Source organism: Mustela nigripes, chromosome 10 (genome assembly GCF_022355385.1).
Source record: "Mustela nigripes isolate SB6536 chromosome 10, MUSNIG.SB6536, whole genome shotgun sequence".
In the NCBI taxonomy this organism is placed as follows: domain Eukaryota; kingdom Metazoa; phylum Chordata; class Mammalia; order Carnivora; family Mustelidae; genus Mustela; species Mustela nigripes.
The window spans coordinates 8,425,279-8,449,890 of record NC_081566.1 but is presented as its reverse complement, the minus strand read 5'-3'; the positions used below and the strand labels follow the sequence as shown (position 1 = coordinate 8,449,890).

The window sequence follows — 24,612 nt, the reverse complement described above, 5'->3', positions numbered from 1 at the left end:
ACATTATCTTTGGTTTTCTCAAACTAGGTCAATTTATAAAGAAACAATCAACCCTCAAATTTTATATATATATATATATACATATTTTCCCCCCATATTCAAGCTCTCACTTTCTATGGACCTAGTTCTACTCCTTCCTCTCATTTTTATAAGATAGAAACATAACTATCATCATTCACATGGTCTAGTCGGTGTTGGTGGAGGGGATATTAGTGATGCAGGAGTCTGAGAGAAAGCCCTGCAAGGGGAACCAGGTTCTCAGGTGTATTTTTCTAACCAAATGTGGGAGGAAAGGTGAAGAAAAATAAAGAAACTGGAAGGTTTTTATTTTTAAGATTTATTTTATTTATTTGAGAGAGAGAGAGAATGCATGTGTGAGTGGTGGGGAGGGGCACAGGGAGAGAGAGGATCTCAAGCAGACTCTGCACTGAGCACGGAGCCCAACACAGGGCTCGATCCCATGCCCCTAAAATCATTACCTGAGCCAAAACCAAGAGTTGGACACTTAAGTCACTGAGCCATTCAGGTGCCCCCAGAAATTGGAATGTTTTTAAAGAAAGCATAAACCGCCCAGTTTGGCCATAAGCCTCACCACTCCCTAGTGTCTTCCACAGACTCTATCACAGATTTTGTCACCTGCTTGGGTCCTAAGGCAGTAATTCTGTCACCTCCTCTAAACTCTTCCTTTTACAGACAAGGGAACAAGAATCTAAGAAGAGTTTACTGACTTGCCTAAGGTGACACTGATGTTTTTGGTTTTGTTTTTGGGTTTTTTTAAAGATTTATTTATTTATTTATTTGATAGACAGAGATCACAAGTAGGCAGAGAGGCAGGCAGAGAGAGAGGGGGAAGCAGGCTCCCTGCTGAGCAGAGAGCCCTATGTGGGGCTCGATCCCAGGACCCTGAGATCATGACCTGAGCTGAAGGGAGAGGCTTAAACCACTGAGCCACCCAGGCGCCCCAGTGACACCGATGTTTATCAGTAAAGCTACGGTCAGATTTTAGTGGCCTGACTTCTAGTTCCATAGCCTCCACTGAGTCCACTATACTCTTAGGGAAATTCAATCTAGAGCCCAGAACATGATGTTGAAAGCAAAAGAGGAACAAGCATAAAAACTGGATGTGGGAAATGATGACGTTATACTTGTCACAGTCTGTGTTTTTTTCCTTTACCCTCCCCCCAGCAGCCAAATGTGGTCAGGAACTAGGTAAATAGGTGAGTCACATAGAGAGCGTTGTTGACACAAATGTACCTACAGCTAACACTGCAGCAATAAGCTAGACACAATTCTGTTATTAAGAATGGGACACTGCTTTTCTAACAGGTTCTCTCCTTTCTATGATCATATTCCTACATTCAGGGCACAGAACTTAGGACAGCCTGGATTCCCTGTTACACTGGTTTTTCTGACCCTTTCTTGGCTACACGCTAGTTTATTTTATACCTCGTGGCCTCCGTACAATGATGTGGTGGATTTAAATGAGAGGAGGGGTATTTGCTACTCTCCCCAGTTCCCAATGTAGTTCTCAATCAATCCTTAATGCTAGCTGCCTACACTCGCTGTAAAGAGAATGAGTTCCTAACCGTCCTATGGGAGACCTCCCCAGTCACTTCCACCTCTCCATTCAACTCTGTGATTCCCAGCGTACCTGTATTCCCCACGCTGGAATCTTTCAGATCATCTGCTGTGAAGCAATAATATCGCAGACCAGTGGGGCAGTGGGGCAGGGGAGGACCAATGAAGCCTTACTTTGAAGGAAAATCACTATTTCTCTCTAATTTCTTACAGTGAGGGCACAAACGATCCAAAGCAAGAGATAAAAAGAGTGAATACGTCTGAGAAGTCTAAGGAAGGGCAGAGTAAGAAGGGAGTGTGAAGTCGGCCAGGGGGTTCCCTCCTTCCACAGCTGCTTAAGGTCATGAGTCAAGGAGAAGTAACAATTGCACTTTTAAAAGAAAGCAAGCACAGGCACCCCGGTGGTGCCTTTGTTTAAGCCCCCAAATCTTGGTTTCAGGTCAGGTGGTGATCTTGGGGTAGTAAGATTGAGCCCCTTGTTCAGCTCTGAGATGCTCACTCTCTCTCTCCCTCTGCCCCCCAACCTCTCAAATAAATAAATCTTTAAAAAATAAAAATAAAAGAAAGTAGCTTTGACTCTGCCTTTCAAATCAGAACTTCAAATCCTTGGGACACCTGCATGGATCTGTTGGTTAAGTGTCTGCCCTGGGCTCAGGCCCTGATCCTAGGGACCAGGATCAAGTCCCACATCAGGACCTCCCACTGCTTGTGCACTCGTTCACTTGCTCTCACAAATAAATAAAATAAAGCCTTAAGGAAAAAAACAAAACAAAAAAGAAATCAAATTCTTTTTTTTTGTTTTGTTTTATTTATCTAACAGAGATCACAAGTAGGCAGAGAGGCAGGCAGAGAGAGAGAGGCGGAAGCAGGCTCACCGCAGAGCAGAGAGCTCGATGCGGGACTCGATCCCAGTACTCTAGGATCATGACCCGAGCTGAAGGCAGAGGCCTAACCCACGGAGCCACCTAGGCGCCCCCCAAAAATCAAATTTTTAATATACTATAAAGATACTTAAAATTACATTTTAAGTAATGAGAAAAAGCTTTAAAAATAAAGAATTAGCGTAGAAAACTGTGAAAGCATTTTGCATTTTTATATGGCTACTTCCTAGCTGACTATAAATGAAGGAATATCAATAATAATTACATGTACAATTATGAAGGAACCAGAGGAATAACATGTGAGTAAAGACCAAGAATACTTATTAGTCTTTGTTTAAACATGAACTAGGTAAAACATTTCGGGGAAGTAATGGCAGATAGACAAAACCAAAGAAAGCAACAAAACCAAAACAAAATGAAACAAAAAAACCTTCAGATTATGTTTTACCTGATTGTATAGTAACAAGTTCTCAAATACTAGGCACAAACACTTAAATAATGAAATTCCACATGGAAAATAATGCCACCATACTTTGTTTATTCAGAAGCACACATTTTGACTTCAAAGGGAATTATCCTATTCAAAAGGCCTAATTTATATGTGTGAAGCAAAGAACTTCTGACTGTACTATAACTCAGGATTAGCTGTTTCCTTCCATAAACTGTTATATAAACTATGCATAAAAGTTAAAATGCTACAAAATAAATAATAAAATAAGTCCTGAAAACCCATCAAAAAAGTCAGGTTCCATTTCTTGTTTCACTGTCAAAGCCATCACTTTGAAAAAAACAAAAAAAACAATTTAACTCTTTTCTCTGCTTCATGTTTGCTTTTGATTATAACTGTTTTTATGATCTTATACAGTTGTCATGCTAAACTTAAAATTTACTTTAAAATGTTTCACCTGTGAATGAAAACGCTCCACTCTAAATAATTACTGAAAGCAGCACTCATTTGAAATTAACCACCTATTGCACTCAAAAGCCCTATTAAGCCCCACTGCTTAGATAACATTTCAAAATAAGGTAAGAGGAGACAAAGTATTAGCAGAAACTTATAACTAAAAACAAATATTTACCAGCCTCAAAAATAATCACTCGTTATCATTGTGTACAGTGCACCTCTTGCTTTCAAATGAAAAGTCAGAAGTGGTTATTTTTGTATCTAACAGCTCCTGAAAACATCAGTATGCTGATGAGAGAGTATTCATCAAGACCAATTATTTTATTCTTGCAGTTTGAATATTGAGAATGTGGACAGTTTACAACACTGTTGACAGATGGAAACAATACATAATAATGCTTACAAAATCTAGAGTCACTAGAAGATAAACTTTCTCATCTCCTCAAAAAATCTTCACTTTGCTGCAAGAACCAATTATAAGTAGCAGCAGACTTTTAGCGAGTGCTTCTTATGTGCCAAGCACTACTCTTTACCCTTATTCTCTATCATAATCATCTGTAATTATTTTGTTTATTGTCTTTCTCCCCCACTATGCAGAGGCTCCGTGTGGACAGGGACTGTCTACCTCTTTATTGTATCCCCAGCACCAAGCATGCCTTATACATAGTAGCCACAACATTTTTAAGTGACTCATTGTTCTACGACATTTTTAAGTGACTCGTTGTTCTAAACACTTTAAATAATTTTTTTAAACCGTTGGTCATGGGTACCTGAGTGGCTCAGTCAATTAAGCATTTGCTTTGGTCATGATCCCAGAGTCCTGGGTCCCACATCCGGCTCCCTGCTCAGTGGGGAGTCTGTTTCATCCTCTGCCTCTGACCCTACCCCTACTCATGCTCACTCTCTCTCTCTCTCTATGTCAAATAAATAAATAAAATCTTAAAAACAAAAACAAAAACTGCTGGTCATGATCTAAAGGGTTAAGAAAATGCAAAAGAATAGAGTATATTACATTTAGTAGAATATTCTCCAGTGAAACTTTTATATATATGTCCCACATAAAATGTATTTACCAATGGGTAACGATTTTTTTTAAAAAGCTGAAAAATCAGTGCTTTTTGTGTATTATTTCATTCGCTCCTCACAAATAACCCTGTAGACAATACCATAACTTCCTCTTTAAAATAATAGTACTGAGATTTCCAGGTAGTATATATGATGTCCAAGATGACAGAACTATTGATAAGTACAAACATCACTCTTATAAAGTCTCATTGATCCCTAATGACACTAAGAAAATCTGAATTAACCAAAATAAGGTATCAGTAATAGTAACCATGGCATGATTAATAAAGAAAAAAACAGGCTTTTAAGGCAATCAGTCGTGACTGAATTTAATACCTGGTTCTGCCACTAACCAGCTGTGTGGACTTTGGGCTAACTCAGTCTCTTTCCACCTTGATTTCTCCACGTGTACAAGAGGGATATTCATAATGTTGCTGTGAGTTTAAAATGATTTGACGTATGTAAGTAGCCTAGACCACTAAATGGAAGCTTTTGTGATTAAAATAATTAGTATTTTCTTTTACGTGGTCCGATAAATCGCATTCAGCAGCCTACACCACTCTCTTAATGTGTAAAAAGCTTGAATCAGGAATTTACTGGATTAAAGAGCAAATTAGGGAAGTGGACAAGAGTGGACTAGAGCCACCCAAAAGTTTCTGCTGGCCTTGGGTGAGAACGATGCCTATGTCAAGCTCAGGGAGTTGGTTCAGGTAACTATGGGAATCGAGGGGGAAACTTACTGCTTCACGGTAAAAACAAACGCAAACTATTTCATCTCTGCTCAAGGATCACAGCACCATCCATCTTCTTCCTCTGCGTCCTGGCTGGGGCTGAACCCAGGTATTAGGCCACGCACCTGGCCAGCTCCCGCGCAGTAGGCCCCGGGACCCAGGGGCTAGGGCGCAGAGGTTCGGCGCAACTCACCCCGGAGACTCCGTTGATACTGCCCCAGAATCTCCTCCAGGGTAGAGTTCTCCGGAGACTTCGCCATGCACAGACCTGGGACCAAGGGATGGGAGTCACGTGGGGAAGTGTCCAGTGTCGCCCCTCGGGGAACAGGAGGCCCTGGCGCCGGAGAAGCGCCCGCCTGCTTGCTGCCGCTGCTGTCATTGGGGAGCATGGAACCCCGGACAGAGCTCGCGGGGGGCCCTTCCCACCCAGTGGCCCTCATGGTGGACGTCGGGAGTTGTAGTCCGCAGCCCGTGCGTCTGCAGTCACGAGACTCCTAAAAGGCCCCTCCAACTATACTACAGTTCCCAGAGGACATCGCGCCACAAGCTTTGGCGGTTTGGCGACCAGATCCGGTTGCCAAGAGACTGCTCGGAGGCTCCGCCCTTTTTCTGTAGCCCAGGCTGGCTTAGTCCTGCCTTTCTCCCATCCTGCTGTTTGGACCACCCGACCGACAGAAAGAACTCCCTGAAGGCCTTGACTCTTCTAAGTCTGCTAGTTTGCGGTTGGTCCTTGAGTCTTCTCAAGGACACAAATAACAAGCTCGTCGTCTTTCAGCCGCGACCATTTGCCAAAACAGCCAAATAAATTCTCAAGAAAAAGAAGCTGTAAATCTCCCAAACAACCTAGAGTTTGAAGGCATCCGACACTACAAATCCTAGCATGCCCAGCAGCGAGACTTCCACTTGGAGTTGGCGCACTGCCCTCTGGGAACTGTAGTCCTTTTCAGTTGCAGTCCCGGCTACCGCCAGCGTCCTCTTCATTGTTCCAAGCAGGTCTTTGGAGCACGCCTGCGCAATAGGCAGCTGGAGAAGCCTTTGGGTGAGACCCTCGGCACAGTCCCTTTTCATTGTCTGCGTTTGGCGCCTGCGCAGTAAGAGATCGTTGGGACTGGGCCGGCTGAGGGGATAGGGCCGGGTTCCTCGCCCTTTCCTCAGGCGCCTGCGCACTGGGCGGCCGCTCTTTGCCGTTACCGCTATGTGCGGGGCGTGTGTGGAATAACGTTATTGCCCAGCGGCGCTCAGGGCCGGGAGATCGACCGGAGCGGCAGCTACGACGACGACAGCGGCGACGACGACGACGGGGTGGGGGGAGGACGGCGTGCGAGAGACTCACGGGACGCGACGCGCCCCGCCTCCCCCGTCCGGTCCCTCTCTCAGCGGTGAGGGGTAAGTGATGCGCTCCGCTGCTCGGGTTAGGCGCTGCCGCGTTGCCGCCGCTGCTTCCCTCCATCCTCCCGGGTTTGCAGCGGCGGCTCGGGGCGCGGCCCGGGTTGCTGGGCCCGGCGGCGAAGGGGGCGCTCCCCCGCTGCTCCACGCGGCGCCCCCCCCCCCAACCCGGGGCTCCTCGGGGCCGCCCCTCCCCTCCCCCACCCGGCCCCCCAGCCCCAGCCCCACCCGCCGTCCCTCCGGGCCCTTGGCCGCCTCCTCTTCCCGAGAATGTCTTGAACCCTTTGCAGCGCGCTCTCGGCTTTGTGCAGCCCTCCCCCTGCGCCGGAGCCGCTCGCTCCGGGTGCGGGCGGAGCACTGGGGGGAATGGCTGCGCTGCAGCTGCGGAAGGGATGTTTCCCCGACCGGAGCCGCTAACAGTGCCGGGCCTCCTGGTGAGGTTGGTTTGGGGGATGTGGGGCGGCTTGTGGGAGGGGGGGTGGAGGTCCGGCCAGGCGCCCTCTGGACGCGGTTGGAGGGCGTGGAAGACGTGGTGTCACGCACCCTGCCAGGCGACTGCACCCGCGCTGGCTCCGGCTCCGTAGTAAACCCGGGGGAGGCGAGAGTGGCTTCCTGTCGGCTTCATTGTCCTGAGATTCAAATGTGGGGTTTTGGTGTGCTTCCCTTCGTTTTATGCCTGACACAGGGCGGGAAGACGTGGGATTTGTGTCCTAAGTTATGGAACCCCGGGGTGGGGGTAGGTCGAGGGGGCGGGAAGGGTGGTGTTTAGTAGGGCTGTAGGGATTTATTTGAAGAATGTGAGCCCTGGAAGACAGGGACGGTGCCTGTCCAAGCATTGCCAAGGTGATAAACACGACATGACTAGATGGCTCTGAAGACTGGACTTAGCAGGGACTCGACGACGAGGCTGTTGTGTAGCAAGGAAATGAACCAGCAGAATTGTTTTTTCATTGGGTGGGTAACGCGTTCACGTTCCTAAGGGAATAGACTAGGCTCTATCTTTCGGTTTTGTTTTTTGAGCAGTCAAAACAAAAAGCGAGCCGGGTACATTTCCGTTTCTGAATTTGTTTATTCATGCTTTCCTTCTCTTAATGAAAATTCACTCATTTGGGAGAAATGTGGTGGGGCAGATGATCGTTGATTCAAAAATGCATCTTTTAAAATGATTTCATCTTGAGCTCTCAATGCTTACAACCGTTTGCTGGCGTTAAGACAAGCGGAAGAAAGAATGAAGCAGGATGGGGAGGAGCAGGTGGAGGGATAATGGGGGAGGCGAGTTACATTGTGAATACTGTATCTAGATCTTCACTGACACAACCCCAGCTGGGTGTGTTTCAAAAATTTAGTAATTCAGTTGCAAGGTACAAATGATTTTCTATTTTTCTACCATTACTTTTAAAAAAAGTAAAACCAGTGCTGTTTTGCATCCTTCCTAACTTTGTGGATATCATAGGATTTTGGTGTTTTAAAACTCAAGAATCTAAGTGCACTTGACATAGAGGAAGACACTGAAACGTGGAAAGTTAACCGAATTGTCTGTCCAAGCGTCACTGCTGTTGAAAAGCAGAGCCCGATAAAACCAAGATCTGTTCCTCCAGTGGACTCTTTTGGTTTGGTCCCTTAGTCCCCCTAGCCTGTGAAAATTTGTGGAAAGCTTCTCTACGTGCTCCTTGAGTTGGCCTTAACAATCCAGTTCATTGATACCCCTAGTCATATTAATCTAGTCCTTTTCCTTGTGATGCAAAAATAATTCTACTGAAGTGGAACTTTGTAATTATAAATTAACTTACAGTATAAGGAAAGGTGTTCTAACATGGGCTTTTCACACTTGATCTTAACCAAAAGGCCAAGAGGCGATAACATGGGCTTTTCATAAGAAAAAAACTTTTGGAAGTTTTTCCCTACTACTTATTAGTAAGCATATTTTAATATTATGTCATGATATTCAGTAGTATTTTATGGCATGATGAACTCTGTAAGCTCTGTTAAAAGTAAAATTCCCTTGTAACAAGAACCTGTGAAGTTCATTTTTCTTCAGTGAATTACATTATTCTCCGATTAACTTTTGAGGGAAAAAAAAATCTAACTTTTTATCAAAATTTGTTTTTTCATTTAATTGCTTTTGACAGAGTGCTTTTTTTGCTTCATAATCTTACCCTTTAATTCTACTTTGCATTTTAGTAGACTTTTTAGAAAGAATTTATTAATATGCCCTTTTAAATTTTAGCTTACTTAAAAATAACTAAATTCAGCATGTGGAGTTATATTAAATCAAACTTTAAATGTATTTTGTTGGTAAATTTCATTGTTCTCAATTACTTTGTAAATAACCACTGCATGTTTTCTATCTTAGCCTTAGAATAATGACATTTATACTATAAAGTTATCATATATTATGCTCACTAATGCAAATATTAAAGTGTTTTTAAAAATTCTATGCTTAGTGATTTATTTTATTCCAAGTGTCAGTTTTTTTTTTCAGTTACAAAACAGTGAAGTTTTATTGTTGCATCTGATAGTAATCAGATACCACTCATCTAGTACTGAATACTGCCTATGTTTAAACTTGTTAACATTTTTTATTCAGCAAAATTATACTCCCATAAAATAATTTTTAGTATTTGAATTTGTAATGATTGATTTTGTTCTCTATCGTGAACATTGGGGTTTTAAGCAGTGTCCTATTCAAATAACTAACAGACAGCAATGTACTGAATGGCCAACTAAAATATCTGTACAGTTGCAAATTATTATGGAAGTATAACAAAAAACAACTAGATGCCATCTGAAAAATCCTTGGTGGGTAGATAATATGGAGGAAAATGTTGAGTGTTGCTATGTTTCAGTAAGAAATGAATTTCTTCTGATGGGGAGAAACTCAGACCATCCTTATTTCATAAACTTACGTTAATAACCAAGATTTCCAATAATCAACTACCCTTGGTGAAATGGGATTTAATTTATTTACTTAAATTTTTTGAGGGACTGAACTAGCCAGCCTGGGCCATACTAAAGAATAAGACATCTCTCTGGTAGTAGAATTGATTAAACTAGACAGATAATCTAGTCTAGGTAAATGATTATGCAAGAGTATATCTATGTTCTACTTTTTTTGGCCAAAATGAATGACATGGTCCATATATACTGAAGGACCTCTTTTATGTCAAAGGTAGAAAGGAAATGAACAAAAGCAAGGTTAAAGAAAACCTTAAAAAATTACTTACCTACAAATAGGGATTGTACAGAACATGAAAGTGGAAAAGAATCTCAAGTATGTGTTGCTTAGGTTTAAGAAACAATATGAGACATAGCAGAGAATGTCATTATTTGCTTATATCAATAAGTAATAAGTAATATAGAATATTACCCTTTGGAACATGATACTTATTGAATAAATGACTAATATCTACCATGTCTTGAAACCTACTGTGTCAGGCAGTGCATATGCCTGTGTGTGTGTGTGTAATTCATGCAGTAATCTTGTATATAAGGTATAAATTTACACATTTAAATTTGAGAATATTTGAAGCCTAGAGTTAGTGAATAATTTTGTCTCTCTCTCATGCATTACTAAGTGGTAGTCCCTATAACTGAACCTTTGTCTTTTTGACAAAAGCCCAGATTCTTTCCACTCATCCTTTTTGGTAAATTAAGAAAGCAAACTATACTCTTTGCTGATTCACAAAATTTTAGAATTAGAGGAGACCTTACAGTTACCTGGTGCAGTGTACCTTCTACTACTGCTCATATCCCTGAGGCCTTACTGAGTCCAATTTCTCTAATAACAACACTTACATGAACAAAGAGGCATAGGATGTCTCATTTAGCTTCTGGAAAGTACAATAGCAAGATCATAATTAAATCGAGCTGGTGTCTGCTTTACTGTGTAACTGCTCCCCGTTGGTTATAGTTCTGTCATAAGAGGAAGATTACAATACAATACAATACAATACAATAAGGTATTTCTTTGCTAGGTTTTCGCTTTTCTAAATTAAATACGATAACCTTACAACTTCATATGATACTGTTTCCTTTACCTTTCTCATCAGTTGTCACCTAGATTTAGTTTTGTCAGTTCTGTTCTTTTTGTTGTGGTCTAGTTTTTATATTTAATTCTGTAATTATGATCTGAATGCAGTGCAGTAAAACTATCCCTTTCCTTAATTCAAGCTGTACACTTGTGTTTACAGTCTAAAATTGTGTTAATTCTTTAATAACAGTAATATCTTTGCTAGTTCTAAGCAAAGAAAAATGAGAGGAAAATGTTGTATGGCTTTTAAGTTATTGTTACGCAATTCAAGGGATTTGAGTTTCTATATTTCTTCTTTTCCAATGTTAAAATGACTCTCTTTATGAAATGATAGTTCTTAATGAATAAAAAGTTGGCAGTTATGTAGGTTTTCATTTTGTTTTTTTGAAAAATTGGAAACCACCAATTTTATATAGTCAACATAAGCCAGTGTCTTTTTTATTTTAAGATTTTTCCCATTCTGTATGTATACATAGATGATTTTTGAACGTGTTAAACTTTAACCCTTTCAGATACCATCTCCTTTGATGTAGCTATGGTTAAAACTTGTTGAGATCTTCCATGAGTCTGTCATCCAAGGGATTAGTTTCCCTTCCTGGCTTTTAGACACTTACAAATTTAACAAGCCAGCCCTCTTATGTCTTCCTCCTGGCTGTGTACTGGATATAGCCGAGTACAGAGCCATGCAGATTTATAAATAGAGTAAATGTAACATAAATAAAATATGCTTGAGAAAAGAGGTGACACTAAGATAATGAAAACCATTTGAATGTTTTTTGTTTGCTTTTAATCAAGAAGACCATTATTTTCTCCAGTATGGAAGAAGTTGGTCAAAGCTTACAGTCTGTTGCATAGTAATGGATAATTAGACAAAAATGAGTCAAGGAAGCATAGGCACAATGAAGAAAATGTGGAGTAAGTGGATAGACTGTGATGGGGAGACTGCTATTTTTCATTTGTTTCTAAGTAGTCCCTCAGATAGATCATTCAAATGGTTCAAAAAAATCAAGCAATTTTAAAAACAAATAATATGAAAAACCCTCCTACCCCTCACATTGTTGCTGAGTTAGCACGTTCCCTAATCCAATAGGTAACTTTTTATTATTTCTTCTGTATCATTCCAGTGAGTTTTTTTTTTTCCAAAGTTAAGCAAATATATATTCTTAGCCTGCTGCCCATCTTTTATACAAAAGATAACCTCTTAAGACAACATACTGCGCCTTGAGAGTTACCATTTTAGGAGCAGTTAGGGAATACTGTCCTGTGAGGAGGCGACATTTAGCTGACACTTACCTTAGGTGAGGAAGTAAGCCATGTAGGTGTGTGGTTGGACTGTGCAGTGGTCCTGAGACAGGAATGGGACGAGTGAATTTGGAGAGTAAAGAGAGCACTGGCTGGAGGTGAGTGAGCGAGAGGGAGAAAGAAGAGGAGGAGGTGAGGTCGGATAGAGATTGTAGGGTTTTTAACTTCACGTGTTTGGGGAGTTAATTGGGGGGTTGATTGGGGGATTGACAAAAGAATTGTGTTGTATTTTTAAAGTATAGTTTGAAATGTTTTGTGGAGAACAGACTGGACAGGAAAAGGGGAACAGGGAGGTGAGCTAAGAGACCATCGGAGTGATCTATACTAAGTTGTTAATGGTTTTGACTACAGCGATAAAGGCGGAAATAAAGTTACAAGGTCTGTTTTTTTAAAAATCCAGAGTTTGGGATACGTTAAGTTTGAAATGTCTGTTAAACATCCAAGTGGAGCTATCAAGTAGGCATGGAATATACAAGTATAGAATTCAGCAAAGTTCAGGTCTGAAGATATTTAATCTTAAGCATCACCAGTAGAACATATTTAAAGCCATAGGACTGGAAGACATCCCATAGTTTGAGAGCTGGTTAGTTAGGTGGAGAAGAGGTCCAAGAGTTGAGACCTGATCGTCTTCGGCAGTGAAAGCTTAGCAAAGGAAAAGGAGCGAGCCAGAAGGATTGAAAAGAAGTGGTCAGTGAGATACGAGTGTGCTGTCCCAGAAGCCAAGTAAAGAGTATTTTTAGAGATAAGTGATGTTGAGTCAAACTACACCACCTCTGATCACCTGAATGCGCCTTCTAAACTGGATGTGGACATTTCACTAGAAGTCCCTTTCTCCCAGTTTTTTGATGGGGATCTTCACAGTTATTCTCCCCCCAGAAACTACTAAATCTGAAGCCCTGAACAAAGTTTGGTTTGTAGCCAGGCCCCTGCTCTTTCTCGGGTGGATGTGGCTGCCACTGCTGCCGCGGACTGGACAGGAGAGAATTGCTCTTCAGTGAGAAGAATTTGCTGTCAGGGATTGATTCAATCACTACTTCTGTGATCTTAAACACATCTTAAACACATCTTAAATTTCATTTCAAGTCCAGTTTCTTCATCTGAAAAATAAATCTAGTGATATTGCATTTACCTCAGAAGTTTATTTGGAAAGACAAATGATGTAAAAGACAGATGGAAGGTATGGTTGCCTTAACCCATCACCCCAGATGTGGGGCCGCTAACGAAGAAACGTTTTGTTTGGGGTGATGAGCAGAACTAGTTTTTCAGTCTCACATTGCGGGGATAGTTGTCTTCTCTTTCTGCATTTCATCCCCATGAGGCAGTTTTGCACATTATTTTAGTGTTCTTGGGAGTGGAAAAAAAGACATGATGTGGAGAAGAGGCTTTGAGATAATAACTTTCTCCAATCCTAAACTCATCCTTTACCACAGTGTGTAAATGAGACCAAAAGGTAAAGTTTTCCTTTTTTAAACTCTTTTTTTTTTAAAGATTTTATTTATTTATTTGACAGAGAGAGATTACAAGTAGGCTGAGAGGCAGGCAGAGAGAGAGAGGAGGAAGCAGGCTCCCCGCTGAGCAGAGAGCCCGATGCGGGACTCGATCCCAGAACCCTGGGATCATGACCTGAGCCGAAGGCAGCGGCTTAACCCACTGAGCCACCCAGGCGCCCCTAAAGTTTTCCTTTTTTAACTGGCTTTTTTTTTTTTTTTCCTGGAAGGTATTTTACCAGATAAGGGTTTTCACATCTTATGTGGAATAGTAATGTACAAATTCAAAGCATAGGGTATGTTAGGGGACTTGAACTCAAGGCAGTCAGCTAGAAACTGATTTGAGGAAACAGAGGATAGGGAAAATGAGCATACTTGATATAAAGGTATAAAATATTTATTTTGGTGAAAAAGGAACATTGCAGATAGAGGACTTTGAGCAGTAATTCTTAAGCAGTAAAGACATTTTTGAGGCAATAGGACTCTATTATAGGATATAACTTCAAAATCTCTATCTTGAGGACTCCATGTATTATCATTTGCTCAGTTGCTCAATAAACACTTCTCATTGGATAAGCAGTGTATTGCACCTTATTTTTTATGCTTTTTTTCATATTACAAAACTAATTCTTGTCTATTGCAGAATACTTAGAAAATACCATTATGTGAGGAAGAATGCTTTCTTATAGTCCCACTAGCCCATGATGCTACTGTTACATATTCTTGTCTATTTTGGTTTAATCTGGTAACATATTATCATGAGATTAAACCTTCTGACTAATTTTTCTTGAGGGTATAGGAGTCCATGTTATCAAACTTATAATTTACTTACAATTTATGGAAATTAAGGGTATTTTTAAAATTGTAAACAACTGTGAATTTCTGTGCAAATTAATATTTTTCTTTGCCAGTATTTTAAGTTTTTTTTTTTTTTTTAATTTATTTGTGGGGGAGAGAAGAGCAAATGAGAGAGAACACAAGTGAGGGGGAGGGGCAGAGAGAGTGGAATTAGTAGGCTCCCTGCTAGGCAGGGGGACCAAAGCCTGTCTCATTCCAGGATCCAGAGATCTTGACCTGAGCCCAAGGCAGATGCTTAACCAGCTGAGCCACCCAGGCACCCCTCTTTGCCAGTATTTTAAGAAATTAACTGTATCAAGGAATATTTAGACTTCTAAAGCTGTTTCCTCAGGGCACTTTCCCCTCAGGTCAGGATCTCAGAGTCCTGGGATCAAGCCCTGCATCCAGCATCAGGCTCTCTGCTCAGTGGTGGATCCTTCTTCCACCCCGCTCTCTGCCTGCTTGTGACTTCTCTCTGTCAAATAAATAAATAAAATCTTAAAATAAAATAAAATAAACCCGTTTCCAATTTTCTGATGAAACCCACCCCCCTGCCCTGGTCTTTCCAATATATAGTTCCATCATTGGTATATGAGGTTGTTGCTTCAACCCTACACCAATGCTGGATATTACATATCTTTTTAAAAATTTTGCCAACATGATAAACTGAAAACCTTATTTAGGTTTCTCTTATCAGTAATATATCTGAAGGGTTTTTTAAAAACACATTTATTAGCAAAAAAAGTTTATTGCCCATTGTATTTCTAATCTGAATTGCTTGTGTGTGCCCTTTGTTAATTTTTTCTGAAGAATGTTCATTATTGTATTTACTTGTAGCAATTCCTTTGTTACGTATGTTGTAAAATTTTTTCCCAGATTGTCATTTTCCTTTTTAAATTTGTTTTTACCAAAGACATCAAAGATTTTTAACTTGTGTATAGCCCAGTTTCTCTCTTCCTTTTCCTTTGTGAAGTAATACCACTACACAAAGTTTCATTAAATACATACCTATATTGATTATCATAGAATTTGTGATGTGAATATATGCAAATGTGTTAATTTTTCTAAAATATGTTAAGGCCTATATATATAGCCTTCTTGAGATATATATATACATATATATACACACACACACACATATACATATACATATATGTATTCCCTTGCCATGTTTCAGATCATAAAAAAATTAATAAATTGGGCTGCATCTCAATCCAAACCCCAAAAGGACTTGTTCAAATAACCCTGACAAAATAATTCTAAAATGCATCTGGAAAAAAATAACCATACAGGGAGAACTAAGTAATTTCTGTTAAAACCAGTGTAGGGTAGGGAGAACAGTCTGTCCATTTATAAATGGATATCATAAACCCATGTTATGAAACATGGTAATAATAAAATAGTACAGAAATAGGTAGATGGAATAAAAGGTCCAGAAATAAACCTAAGCATATGAACAGAACATTTCAAATTGTATCAGATAATGAAAGAGTTATGCACCTGGGTGACTTAGTCCTTTAAAGCATCTGAATCCTCTTTTTTTTTTTTTTTTTTTTTTTAAGATTTTATTTATTCAGAGAGAGCATAAGCAGGGGGAGTGGCAGGCAAAGGGAGAAGCAGGTTCCCCACTGAGCAAGGAGCTCAACATGGGACAGAATCCCAGGACCCTGGGATCATTACCTAAGTGGAAGGCAGATACTTAAACCTACTGAGACACCCAGGCCTCTCAATCTTGGGTCAGATCTTGATCTCGGGATTATGAGCTCAAACCCCGTGTAGACTCCATGCTGGGCATGAGGAGCTACTTCGAAAAAAAGAGTGGGTTGTCGGGGGGACACACCTGAGTGGCTCATTTGGTTAAGTGGCACTCTTTCTGGCTAAAGTCATGATCTTGGGGTCCTGGGATTGAGCCCTACATCTGGCTCCACGCTCACCTAGGAGTCTGCTTCAGGATTCTCTCTCTTCCTCTACCCTTTCCCCGTTCTTCCTCTCCTTCTCTCTCAAATAAATCCTTAATTAAAAAAACAAAAACAAAAACAAAAAAACAAAGAGTAGTTGAAAGGTAAGGAAGTAGAATCAGCAAAAACAGACCACTTTTGAAAGCCTGGCCCTAATAGGAAGAAGATAAAGCTCTTTTAAATGAGCTATGTGCTATCTGTACTTAATTTTCTTTCTTAAGGTCTAAAATTTTTCGTGCTTTCTTATAATTCATTTTAAAGCATATTTTATATAATTCTATCATGAAGCAAAATTGCAAATGCAAAAACTTAAATTTAAAACATTAACAAGAATACATTAACCCCTTTTGGGGAAAGTCATTAATTTTAGGACATGGCATTCTGAAAAGCTAAGGCATCCTCGGATTCCAGTAGGCATTCGTATTTTTATATTCCAGCTTTGCTGCACGTATTGGTAGCTCCACTTGTGAGAGCTGGATTAGAATTTTTTTTTTTTTTAAAGATTTTATTTATTTATTTTGACAGAGATCACAAGTAGGCAGAGAGGGAGGCAGAGAGAGAGGAGGAAGCAGGCTCCCCGCCAAGCAGAGAGCCCGATGCGGGGCTCGATCCCAGAACCCTGAGATCATGACCTGAGCTGAAGGCAGAGGCTTAACCCACTGAGCCACCCAGGCGCCCCTGGATTAGAATTTTTCTTAACAAGAAATAGCATTTCTTAAAAACAGTAAAACAACTTGCCAAAATGAATTGCTCTCTAAGGGTATCATGTTCAAAATCCAAAAGTTACGTTGGCCTTGGAAATTCAGATTTACTAATATGGGTACTGAGTTCTGTTCCAAAGTTACTTTCTGCTTCGCTGATTTGAGTTTTTCTTTGATAAGTATGTATACCTTATGACTAAAAAATAAGTTTACTGTTTGACAAAATTCAAACATAATAATCAAAATCACTTCTTAAATATGTATAAGAATTTGGGTAAACCTGTGTTGATCCAGTATAAGTGAAGTAGCAAAGTAAATTTTTATCAAACATATATCAGTGTCAAAAATAAGAACAGAAATAGGGCTAATATCCAGAGTAGGGAAGAATAACTAAGAAATTTATAAATCTGAGTTCCTAGACACTTCCTGAGAACAAAAATTATTTACTTCACTTTATATTTTGAGTATTTTTATTTGATCATGTGAAAATGTCTGATCCAAGTCCCCAGGAAATGAATATGAAATTAACATATGTCTGTGAAATGCAGGATTGTCATATCTTTCATAGGATTCTCAGACAGCTAATGGATGTTAAACTAGTTCAGACAAAAAAAGTAACCACAGAAATATCAATGATTCATTAAATTAATTAATTTAATATTTATTTTTACTTAATTTTATTTTTCCTTTGCTAGTGCTCACCCCATTGTAATTGGTCTTTAGTAGTGTGACATGATTTTATCTGTTTAGTGCAGTTAGGAAACAACTTTTCTATCAAAAGTTGCAAAACTGCAGGGAAAAAAATAGGGGTTATAGGAAGGCAGGAACCAAATTGTATTCTTTTGAGACATTTGTATAAGTCTACATTTCTTACAAACTAAAACACATATATCATTTTATTTAATAAATACTGTCATCAGATATCTGCTCCAGAAAAACCAGATGGCTTATTTTCTGTCACAGATGACTTTTGAGGGTGTTTCCTGATCTTAGGATAAATACACACACACACATACACACACACTTTGTCAACGAGGTGTAAATAAAAGAGTACTTTGCACAAGGAGTTAGATCTCCATTTTAGTTTGCCACGATACCAGTATGCCATTGAATAAGTCTTTAATCTTATGTTTCATTTTGCTCATTTGTAAAAATAAAAGGCTTAAACTATATTGTTTTTCTAAGGCTACTCCCAACTTTTAAAGCAATATTGCGTGTGTAGAAAATACAGAATTCTTCAGTTTTGTGCTTATGGCCCTTTAGTCACAAAGAAAAGAGTCAGAAGATTAGGAGGGCATTTGTGGTATGCAGTGGTACACAGATATGGAAAAAGGGGAAGAGGGTAGGAGTGAAGAGAGACAAAGCATTTGGAAGGTGAACTTTTTTTTTTTTTGGCATATCCTGATATTTGACTCAGAGAATTACCTCCTACTAATAATTGTTCTAAATATACCAATAAGCTTTTAATCTGTTGTAGCTGTTGCTTTCCTCTAATATGGAGAAACTCTTCTCCAAATGAAATAAATGTCAATAGAGCATTTCTCTTTAGCTGTGTCTAGAGATTCCCTCCCTTAAAAGAATTGCATTCTCAGAAATATTCACACTGTAAAATATTTCCAGCAAATTATTACATACCTAATGGCATGTACCCTGGTATTAATGAATCTAATCACTTTAAGCATCTGTAGTCTAATTAATAATAATATAAAAAGAATAGACGTATAGTAATAGTTGAAATGATGGTTGCAGATTTTCAGCCAAAAGGTAGCCTTGCTTGCTTACATAACTTACTAATTTACATGCTGTATACCTTTATAAATGAAAACATAAAGCTCTTTATGCTGTTGTGATCAGATCAAAATTTTTCTTTCCAACCTAAAATATTTTTTAACTGGCAGTTTTGTGTGTTTATATTCTATACTTTGAAAGCATATAAAGCCATTCTGAATTAATGTAAATAATCATGTGATTCGGGGTGCCTGGGTGGCTCAGTGGTTTAAAGCCTCTGCCTTCGGCTCAGGTCATGATCCCAGAGTACTGGGATCGAGGCCCGCGTCGGGCTCTCTGCTCTGTGGGGAGTCTGCTTCCTCCTCTTTCTCTCTCTCTGCCTGCCTCTCTGCCTCCTTGTGATCTCTGTCAAATAAATAAATAAAATATTTTTTTAAAAATCATGTGATTCCTCTTTGTGTAGAGCTGAGCAAACTAGAGTGGTCACTAGCAATGTATGAAATTAAAATTAAAATTTAAATGAATTAAAATTAAATAAAAAGTTTTCTCAGATGCACTTGCTGTTCGTATTTCAAGCGCTCTGTAGTTCACATATGGCTAGTGGCTTGTATGTTGGACAGTGTGGTTATAAAACCTGTCCATAATCACAGTTTTACTGCAATCCCTGTTAGAGAGTTATCTCTAGGCATTATAATTTACATGAAGGTGAAAAGAAATATTGCATAATTTAGGCTAGTAACAAGTTAGGCAGTAAATAAGCACATTTTTGATATTTATAAAATATGTCTTTGCTTTAAACGTGCTCTAAGATTCTTCAGGGATTCTGTAGTTTGAAGTTTGATTTTGGTTTTCATGCATTGTGCTGATACTGTGGTTGAATTTATATCCACCTCCCAAACAGTTAATGTATGGTTAGTGACAGGAGGAAGGTAATAATCATGAGCAGGAGCCATCTTTAAGGGGCACATTAGGCAGTGATATGCTGAAATACGCTATAGACCGATGACAGAAACAAGAGAAATTGTTGTCAGCGAAGAAGTTGTTGAACTAGGAAAGGTGAATCCAAAACGTTCAGCTTTAATATCTTTACAGACCCTTAGCCTTTTTCCCACTGTCAGCCCCTCCTTTAGAGTCTGTTTTCAGTCCTTTGGGACAGCTTTCTGCACCTTTTCCGGACAGCGATGTGAGACCTGGCAGAGTTTTTCAGATCATTGCTCAATGAGTGTAGAGATAGTTTACTTTTCTTTCAGATAATAGGTTTCTGATTCATGCTGTACCCTATTACTAAATTTGCCTCATTCTTCTAGATGAGTCAGCTGATTTTTTTTTTTATCTGACTTTAACATAAACTGGTTGATTCTTACTTGTCTATGGACTTTGCAGGGAGGCAGTCTTGGAGCCTGCTGGTGGTCAGGCAGGAGGGTGAGAATTAGATTAAACATGGACTGAGTCTTGCATGAACCTTCAGTGTTTATGGCTCAGAAAGGTAGTGTCAGAGAATACGTTACCAGGTAAAAATACATTTCTTTTCAGTCATATTCAAATTCTTAAACCAAATCTGAGAGTGTAGGAGTTGGCATCACTAGCATCATTGCAGGTATACTTGAGAAGAATACGGAGGATTCTGTGGTTGCAGGAGCAGTCCAGAACTTTCTGTGTGAAAGCCCGGTTTTGAATCGGGGGGCTCCTGTTTCCTACTAGTAGACTCGTGACCTTGGGGAAGTCATTTAACTTCAGCTTTCTTGAAGGGAAAAAATGATTCTCATGTGCTTGTTTTGGGAGTTAAATGAAGACATTTAAGAGAGTATAAGCACTCAGCATAGTTACTGGCACAAAGGAGGTACTTGAGAAATATTTGAATCTAAGTCTTTTTTTTTTTTTTTAAGATTTTATTTATCTATTTGACACACACAGAGAGGGAGGCAGGGAGAAGTGAGAGCCCAACCCAGGGCTCAATCCCAGGACCCTGAGATCATGACCTGATGCAAACACAGACACTTAACCAACTGAGCCACCCAAGCACCCCTGAATCTAAGTCTTAATTGATTTCTTGTGAAACAGTAGCTGTGTTTTAACAAAGTTGTGCAGTTCTACAAAAGAAATCAAGTCAGACTTTACATTTTTCATATACTGGCAGAGAAAACTTGGCAGGAACTTTTAATGCCTAGATAATTTATGGAAATCTATAACTTGTTTGCTCAAGCATTTTCTTTAAGCACTTCATAAAATGATTTTTATGAAGAAATGATGTCTTATTAAATCACTGGTTTTTCCTTTCTAAGCTGAGCCTTCTTTTGAAAATGTGTAATAAATTCAGGTATAGAAAATATGGCTATTGTTATTGGAATGTCATCATCATTTTATTTTTGTGAAAAAATTTTTCACACTTTAATAATGCCATTTTAGGTGAAAACTGTAAATTACATTTTTCTCAATACTTTTTTTTTAATATTTGCTCTGATTTTTTAAAACATGTAATTAATAATGTATGTGGCAGGTAATAAAGGTAAAATTGGAAGCACTCATTTCAAAATAATCAGGAGTTTATGAGAACAAAAATTTTCCTAGTACCAAGTTTGTTCACGTGATCATGGAGGAGGCATCTTTGTAAGTACCCCAAAAGCACAGCTGTGGGTTTATTGTTTTGGATTAACCATACATTTCAGGTGGAGGGGTTGGGGCTTTAAAAGAAATTTTTCCCAAGAGTTTATTTTTCATTATCTGCCCCATGTCAAGTTAATTATACAGCAGAGCTGAAATTTTTAATATGTTTTAAATATATGTCACTTTCTCAGAGAGGTTTCCCCAGAACAGCCAGCAGCCTAAACACCAGCACTCTAAAACTGTTACATTATGCTGTTCTCTTTGTCTTTTTATGTTCCTGCCTTCCCATTGTCACTAAAGTTGTCTTAGTTTGTTTACCTAGCTCTTCCTTGTCTATTTTTGCTTCTGTGGGATAAAGAACTTGATCTTCACTCTCTCCCTCTTACCTATAGTGCTTAGTACTTAAATACCTGTGAATAAAAAAAAGAGTAATTCATCTTGGAGTAATCTAGAAAATGGGATCCTCATGTATAATTGGTGCATAATGTTTATGTTCATTTTTGTAGTTAAAATAAATTTTGTGAGCCTATGTATATGAAAGAAGTTCTTAGAATGATATATGGTACGTGGCCAGTAAATGCTACCTATTATTAATAAAAGATTACAGATAATTATGTCTATTTGTTTTTATAACATACGATCAATCATATCTATATCTTATTTGATCCTGGATCTTTAGTTTAAATGCAACCCTAATTTTTTTTTTTTTTTTCCAAAAGCCAGAGGCTTTAATGTTAAGGATATTTTCCCCAGGGATTTTAGTAGGGGGAGAAATGTGAAATAGAATTTTGAAGTGAGACATTTGTTTAAAATTTCTCAGTTATCTTTTGCATGCTTGGTATAAAGGGATAAAAAGATATGGTATTAATAACAGCTTGACTTCTAATTGCTAAAACTTGGAAGCAACCAAGATGTCCTTCAGCCAATTGATGGATGCATGAACTGTGGTAGATCCAGACAATGGAATTCAGCACTAAAAAGACACAAGCTATGAAGTCAAGAAAAGACATGGAGGAACCTGGAATGCATATTAGTAAGGGAAAGAAGCCAATCTGAAAAGGCTGCATACAAACCATGCGATTCTAATGATATGGTATTCTGGAAAAGGCAAAACTGGTGACAATAAAAAGTTGTGGGGTTGCAGGGGAGCGATGAGTACGCAGAGCACAGGGTTTTTAGGGCAGTGGAAATGTTCTCTGGTGCCATAGCGATGGATACATGTCCTCGTACATTCGTCTGGATCCATAGAAGGTGCAACACCAAGACTGAGCTGTGATGTAACGCTGGGTCCGGGCACGGTCCTCCACTGTAGAAAATACCTCGCCGTGGTGGAGGATGTTGACACCGAGGGAGGCCATGCTTGGTGAGGGGATGTGGTATTGGGAAATCTCTGTGCCTTTTCCCTGAATCTTCCTGTGAACCTTAAACTGCTTTGAACAAATAAAATCTTAATTACAAATTTTTTTCAAAGGCATGGTACAAGTTTTAAAAGCGTGTATGGCAGTTGTTCAATGAATAAGCTATACTGTCGGCTAATTTTTTTCAAGTTTTTATTTAAATTCCAGTTAGTGCACAAACTGTAATAATTAGTTTCAGGAGTAGAATGTAGTGATCCATCACTTACCTGCAACACCCAGTGCTCATCACAAGTGCCCCTCCTCAGTCCCATCACCTGTCTCACACACCCGCCCCCCCTCTCTCTAGTAGCTCAGTTTGCTCTCTCTGGTTAAGAATCTGTTTCCTGATTTGCCTCTCCCCCACCCCACATATGTTGTTTCTTAAATTCCACTTATGAGTAAAATCATACGGTATTTGTCTTTCTCTGACTTATTTCATTTAACATCATATTCTCTAGCTCCATTCATGTCACTGCAAATGGCAGGATTTCATTCTTTTGATGGCTGAATTAATTTTCCATTGTGTGTGTGTGTGTGTGTGTATTTTTATATATACACACATCTTCTTTATCCATTCGTCAGTCAGTGACCACTTGGGCTGCTTCCATAATTTGGGTATTATTGAGAATGCTGCTGTAAACACTAAGGTCCACGTATCCCTTCAAATCAGTATTTTTGTATACTTTGGGTAGTTTTACTGCTGGTTTAAACAGCAGTTCCAGGAAGTGAAATTTATTACTTTTTCCCTTTAAGTTTTCATTTATTTTGTTATGAAGATCACATTTTCTTTTTCCTACTACTGTTACTGATTCGTTCAGGAAACAGAGCCGGGTAGGTACTGGACCAAGCCCATGAAGATCATTTCCACCCTTTCATGCCAACTGGTTCCAGAAGACAAGTTGTCACTTGGATTCATCTGTAGATAATATTTTATTAAAGAGAATTGCATACTTAGAGAAAAGCGTTTTCAGCTGTGTAGATTGATAGTCCTAAAGCTACAGCCGTTATTTCTTACTCTGCAATGGTAGGGCTTGGGGGGTAGGAGGAGGTTCATTCTCTGTAAAGCCATCTGGTGATGAATCAGCCGGCTGATTGCCAGAAGCATAAGGATATACTGCCCTTAACATGTATTTTAGCTCAAGTAATTGCATACACCTGACGATCATTTATAGACTAGTTTTCCTCAAACCTAATAATCGGAGTTAAATTGGTCTTTGCTGTTGGTTATGTTATGCCTTACTTCATAGTTCGGTTTAATGTTAGTACATGTCGAATATTCTAGTGCCTGTCTAACAGCATTCTAGTAATTAATATCACTTGGATTCTTGCCATCAGTCCACAATTTTAATTATAAATGACTGGAAGTAACATTTTTTAGTGTAAATAAACAAAACCAGTAAAATATATGGAAGGTTGAAACTTAGAAGTGTAGTTGAAGCTCCATGCCCTGCTGAACATCTGCAGTTTTTGTTTTGTTTTTTTAATTTAAACCTTAAATTTTTAGTACGTTCAGTTCTGAAGTGAGCTAGGATCTAACAGGAAAGTCCATTTTTAAAGCCAGTTATAGCTGTCGGGAGCATGGAAACTGGATTGTGATTCTGGGTCAGTGTTTACTTCCCTCTGACCTTCAAAGGTCAGAGCTTTAAGCTTTAGTCAGGGAGCTGTTGAAAACTATGTGACAAGGAGATGAAGAATATGGGAGAGACAACTGAAGGCGGGCGTGGAAAGGGCTTTAACTGTAGCAAAGGTTCAATGATTAATTTCACCTTCTGTCCCTGGAGATTTCCAGATTATCCACTTTCAACAAGATTTTCCGCAGGTCCGGGACTACTCATTCATTCGTTAGAAATAGCTGGTCAGTCAGTAGGTGTGAAGCACCATATTAGGCTCTGGGAATGCAGAGAGAAAGATCCCTGTGGTCAGCTCTGCACTGACTTGTAGGGCTCCTATCCCAGTGTCCCCATCCCAGGCTGGGGGAATGACAGCCTCCTTTTTGTTCCGGTGTCACTTCAGGCTTATCTCC

General features: G+C 39.4%; 2 protein-coding genes across 22 annotated transcripts in view; one reads left to right on the top strand and one right to left on the bottom strand.

The window, feature by feature from the left end:
• The window catches only part of SDCCAG8 (SHH signaling and ciliogenesis regulator SDCCAG8), a 229,449-nt gene extending 223,746 nt beyond the window's left edge, over positions 1 to 5,703 (bottom strand). For all 12 annotated transcript variants that reach the window (XR_009406554.1, XM_059412519.1, XM_059412520.1 and 9 more), the window contains exon 1: positions 5,353 to 5,703. Coding sequence is in view for 11 of the 12 variants with exons in the window: in XM_059412519.1 (XP_059268502.1) it covers positions 5,353 to 5,599 (247 nt within the window). In the remaining variant the exon portion in view is untranslated. The remainder of the gene's footprint in view (positions 1 to 5,352) is intronic.
• Positions 5,704 to 6,270: 567 nt separating this feature from the next.
• CEP170 (centrosomal protein 170) overlaps positions 6,271 to 24,612 on the top strand; it is a 124,607-nt gene continuing 106,265 nt past the window's right edge. For 7 of the 10 annotated variants that reach the window (XM_059412517.1, XM_059412515.1, XM_059412513.1 and 4 more), the window contains exon 1: positions 6,272 to 6,545. The gene's annotated coding sequence lies outside the window, so the exon portion shown is untranslated. Of the gene's footprint in view, positions 6,546 to 24,612 lie in introns of all 10 variants that reach the window. The other 3 variants (XM_059412518.1, XM_059412516.1, XM_059412511.1) reach the window with 2 other exon arrangements.